Source organism: Propithecus coquereli, unplaced genomic scaffold (assembly GCF_000956105.1).
Source record: "Propithecus coquereli isolate 6110/MARCELLA unplaced genomic scaffold, Pcoq_1.0 Scaffold80, whole genome shotgun sequence".
NCBI classification, from domain to species: Eukaryota; Metazoa; Chordata; class Mammalia; order Primates; family Indriidae; genus Propithecus; species Propithecus coquereli.
In genome coordinates this window covers 7525731-7531044 of record NW_012154174.1, presented here as the reverse complement: position 1 = coordinate 7531044, position 5314 = coordinate 7525731, and the positions used below count along the sequence as shown (strand labels likewise).

General features: G+C 50.2%; 1 protein-coding gene across 1 annotated transcript in view; it reads right to left on the bottom strand.

Moving 5' to 3' along the window:
- The window catches only part of CAMK2G (calcium/calmodulin-dependent protein kinase II gamma), a 68932-nt gene extending 65593 nt beyond the window's left edge, over positions 1–3339 (bottom strand). The window contains exon 1 of the mRNA XM_012663224.1: positions 3243–3339. Coding sequence (XP_012518678.1) covers positions 3243–3339 — 97 coding nt within the window. The remainder of the gene's footprint in view (positions 1–3242) is intronic.
- Between the last annotated feature and the right edge of the window lie 1975 nt (positions 3340–5314).

The following is a 5314-nucleotide window of genomic DNA, read 5'->3' as shown; positions in this document are numbered from 1 at the left end:
AGGCTGGTCTCGAACTCCTGAGCTCAAACAATCCGCCTGCCTCGGCCTCCCAGAGTGCTAGGATTACAGGCGTGAGCCACCGCGCCCGGCCAACAAGTGCTTTTTAACTGATTGGTCTGTTGGATGGCTGACCTATTGCTCTGATACAGTCCACTTATCTTGCAAGTGTGCCATCTTGAATGCTCTTGACCCTGGGCCCAAGGATGGTGAACCTGAAGGTGCTGGGGCCATGGAGGTGAGGGAGCTGGGCCTCTGCCCCAAACGGGCAATGATTCTGCTTGTCCACTAGAGGCCGCCTTAGGCCTGGTTTTAGAGAGCCAGTGGGGCTACCGGATTACTCAGCCCACCCCACCCCAGCAGTCATTTCCAATACCAAGTCTGTCTTAGAACCCAAGGCCCCAGAAACAGTCTATGAGCGCCTCTGGCCTCAGTTTCTTCCAATAGATCATCAGATCTCGGACCTGGAATGAGCTCCACAATAAAAGTTGCTGATGGCAGCTGGATAGCAGGAGTGTACTGGCAGGTTCCAGATGCCCCTCGGTGAACCAAATCAACAAATGTATCTGGAACACCCAAGTGAGTGTCTGCTGCCTGCTGTGCAGCATGCTATACTCTGAGACTAGCTTGGTGAACAAGACAGACTCTATTCCTGCCCTCCCAGCTCTTCTGATCTAACGGAGGCATGCAAACCTAAAATTATTGCATTGTGTAATAAAACTGCTGACAGGATTTCTATTCCAGGGTTAGATCTCCCTGGGTCTCATTTCACTGTGGATTATCCTGTGGGACATCTACCTGCTGTAGGGCAGGGAAATAAAGGCCAGAGGTGGAAAGGAGAAAACTGCCCACATTTGGAGAATCACTGCAGAGTCCCTCCTCTCTGGAGGTGTCTTCTGGCAGATCTCAGGGCATCTGGGTTGGGCTGGGCACCGGGGACGAGGAAGTGCCAGGCCACCTCCACAAAGCTTTTCTGCTTTCCTCTCTCCAAATGGCCTGGGAACTTTGCCTGGGAAGGGAAGCAGATTCTCCAGATTTTCGGATGTGACCCAGCCTGCTTGTTTTCTCACTGATTTCCCTTTGCCTTTCTTTTCTTTGCTTCTTTTTCTCAGATTATCAGTGAATCAACACATTTATCAAATGAATGTGATGTTCAGGGCACTCTTTTTTACCCAGAAGTATGAGGTCCAGGACGTCACAACAGAGTTGGGGTGATAAGATAGAGGGGTAGAGACAGCATCCTACCCAGTGCGGCATTTTTATAACTGCAAGTTTGTTGCCAATGGTCATTGCTAGGGGTAGATCCCGGCAGCTGATGGGTCTGGGAAGGCTTCCTTCCTGGGTGAGCTAACCAGGGCCCCCCGGGATGAGCCCGCAACCTAGCCAGTGGTAGGTTTCTCTGCAAGGGTGTTTTCAGAAAGAGAGAGGAGGATAAAACATCTCCCACGCCCAGCTGTTCATTCCACTGTGCCTGGACAAGGGTCTCAGAGGCCCAGGTGCTCAACATTCCTGAGAAGCAGCTTCTGAGTCAGAGCCCCAGAAACAGCTGAGGCAGCTTCAGGCTGGAGTCTTGGCTGTCTTTCCCTCCTTTCTGTACAAAAGCAACTTCCTCCTTAGCTATTTGGATGTGACCAGAAACCCAAGCAGGGCCCTGGGGTAGAAGCCTGGCTCAGCCAACGTCTTTAAATTGAATTTGGTCCCTGCATCCCCTCTAGGGCTGCAGCCATCAGGTAAAGGCATGTGCCCAGTGACACCTGTACCAGAAAGTCCAAGGGACAGGGGAAACTCACCCGGTGCCTACAAGTTGCAGCCCCCAATGCAGCCATTGTCGGGCTGCCTCTGGGAAGGGGGTTGTAATTAGGACTTGGCTTAAGTTAAGACAGCAGCATTCCCAGGCAATCTGCCAGCGCCTCCTCACTGCCTGGGCGTGGGGCCCAGGACATGCCAGGGCAATGCCAGAGAGCTGACTCAGGGGGCGGCATGAGGGGAACAGAAAAACCCTTGCTACCCACCAGCTAAGAGAGGAGACGAAGCTGCGCCGAGGCCCACTGTGATGGCCCTGCAGTGCCAGACTGCCAGCAGGCTCTGTGCATGGGTCCAGTCCTCAGGCCAGAGATCCATGAAGGCCCCTATTTCCTGGGTCCTCAGCAGAAGGCCAGGGCTCCCCTTCGTTCTCTGAGTTCCCTTCTTGCTGCAAAGACCTCTAGACGTACAGGTCTAGGTTCCCTAAACCCCCTTCTATAATTGATTCAGGCCCCACCATTGCCACTTTCTTAAGACTGCGACTTTGGGCAAGTCACTTACTTTGGTGAGACTTAGGTTCCTTATATTCCTTATGTTGAAGGTGGGATGAACAATAGAGCTGCAGTATGGGTCACAGGAGATAATGTCTAGGAAGGTATCTTATATATTAAAAGGCACATTTATAACAAGGATTATTGTCATGATGATTCCTGAAATGGAAATTATAGCCTCTGGCCCCTGATGGTCAAAGTTCTCCTCTTTGCCCCTTTTATCTGACAAGTTGTCTGAAACCAGTGCTGAAATCCTAACCCAGTCCTGAGCCTCAAAAGTAATGACACAGGCTCCTCTGCCTGGTGCTAGGTGCCAACTCAGGGAGGCAACCCCCATCACCCCAGCTCTGCTAAACCAGTTCTTTCCCTTCTAATCAGACTCCTCCAGTCCAGTTTGCCTGCAGTGATGACAAAGGAACCTAAAATAGCACAAGGTCTGCAAACACCGCTGGAGACTGGGCTTGGGGCATAAGGTGTTGTCTGTCACCCATGGGCCTGTCTGGGCATTCCAGCCAGGTGCAGCCCTCCACCCTCCAGGGTCTGGCCTGTCTTCCTTTATGCAGCACTGGGATGACAGTGCCTCCTGTCAGCATTTCGAGTGGCTGAATTTGATGACTACCTAGAAAGCTGACTTGGCTGGAGGGAGGGGGCTTACAGCCCCCGGCCCCCCATCAGCTCCTCACCCCTGCACTCTTGGGACTTTTCCTTGTGCCAAGAGGCCAGGTGAACTGGGCTAAGTTCATGCAGAAAGCAGCTGTGATTATGGCCCCAGGGAGGGCTGTGGCCTGGGTACCAGGAAAGTCTGATTCTGAGGACCCTAGAGCCGGCAGGCCCTGGCTTGTCACTCTAGCTGCAGAACCAGTTTGGTGTGCAGCTGCCAGGGTGCCTGCCTGTGGGCCGCTGGGCCTGGCTCGGCTCTGGGACTTCCCACGGGGCCTTCATATGACTTACCTTCGTGGGAATGGTGGCTGCCAAAGGTGGATTCAAACGAGGAAGCTTGCGGCAGGGAGCCACGGGCAGGAACTGCCACTCCAGCAGGAACATTCATCATTGCTGAGCCCTTCTCTAATTCCCGCTGTGGTGAGCAGCCATTTTCATGTGGCACAAGTCTCCACCCTCAGAACTTTCTCATCCAGCTCTTTCTTAAGCACTTTTCTTTAGTTCACGTGTTCCTTTCCTGGGTGGTGGTTATAATAAAGACAGATAAAGTCTTAGCTTATGTCAGAATCCCCAGTCTGATGGTCTGTCGGCCAAACACAGCCCTCAGAGCTGTTTTTGTTGACATGTACAATTTTAATTGGGAAGTTTTAATATTAAAAAACCCAGATTTCAAATATTTCTTAGCATCTTGTGTCCTTATGGTAGTTTCTCCCAGAAGCAGGCCCTGCCACAGGCTTCTGTGGCCAGTGGTTTCTTCGGAAGTTGATCCTAGGAAACTGCAGTGGGGAAGTGAGACAGGGACAGGAAGGGGGCAGTCAGTAAGCATGATTACCAGGGAAGTTACCAGAGGGGCAACTGGACCTCCATTCTCCTGGGGAACTCTGGGGAAAGTGTTGAACATGTGGCTCAAAGTTACTGCACCTGAGAGGCAAGGGCGTTAGGGTATTTGTCCACCAAACTCATCAGTCATTGGTTGGGGGCTTATATGCCGTATGGGGAGGAGGGGTGATGGCAGGGGTAATTCCTGGGGGACTTCTGGCCTGCTGTGCAGTAGGGAACAGTGGGTTCCAGAGGCCAGAGGAAGCTGACACGGACAGGATCTGCTACAATACAGAAGATCTAGCGAAACTGGTCCTCAGTTCCCACTTGGCAATGATTAGTGGGAGCTGAGTAGCAGTTGCCCTGTTAGACAGGGTAAGAGCTCTCCAGTTTGCCATAGTCCCTATTCCTCCCTATCATCCTACACTCAGACTGCTTTTCTCTTTATGTTACCTGCTTAGCTTCTTGGGTGCTCATGCCCTGGTTTATGTCTATGTGCAGGCTACTCCACCATAGCCATGAATCCCACCATCTCTGGTTTCAATAGTTTGTTTCCTATTCTTCTTTTCATCCCACAGGATAGCTAGCCCAGTGATTCCAAAAGACATTGACTGATTATTTCTGTTTCTCTAGACCTGTACTCTGAATTATTGAATTCCCTGAATCTCAGACCACCTTATCTGCATGCTGTTAAATGCACTGTGTCAGAGCATGTGAAATAGAGCCTCACCTTGAGGACCAATGAGGGGAGGCCCTTAGTTATCTCTCCAACATTTCCAACCCGACTGGCTTTCCGTTCCTAAGATGCTCTGTGTTCCTTTCTGCCTTGTGTCAATTCCTCTGCCTGGCAAGTTCTTTCTCCTCTTCGTGACAGGCCAACTCATAGTCATTCTTTAGGAGTCAGCTTAAATTTCACCTCCTTGGTGAAGCCTTCCACATCATTCACTCCTCCACCCCTTACCGGGTTTTGTCCCTCTGCTGTGTTCCTCCTCAACATATTTACAATAATTTCATACACACTACTTTAATTTGTATCTACAATGGGGTCCCATGATTAATGCAGTTAAGTTAAAACCAATTATACATACTCAGCTAAAAGAGCGAGAAACAAAGATGCTCCTTGATTTAAAGTCACATGCCACCATTAAAGCCAGATTGTGACATCTGCTGCCTCAGGGTCACATTCAAAGCACAAAGAGAAATAGATGTTATTTCTCAGCTCTTGTGCGTCTAAATGCCCAGATCCTGGTAATTTAAGGGATTTTGAAGAATAAATTTGCAATCTTCATTTCCTGAGCTGATTTTAGAATCTCCCACTACTCCCACAAATACACATAAATGCAGAAGGTGGAAATCCATTGTATTATCTTCTTTCCTTCTAGATTGAAGGTCCACGAGGACAGGCAACATGCTTGCCTCTGTCATTGCTGCATCCCCAGGGTCTAGCAGAGTGCTGGACACATAGTAAATGCTCAATAAATCTTGGCTGGATGGATAATGATATGTGGATGACTGACGGGTGATGGGTGATTGATGGAGAAGGG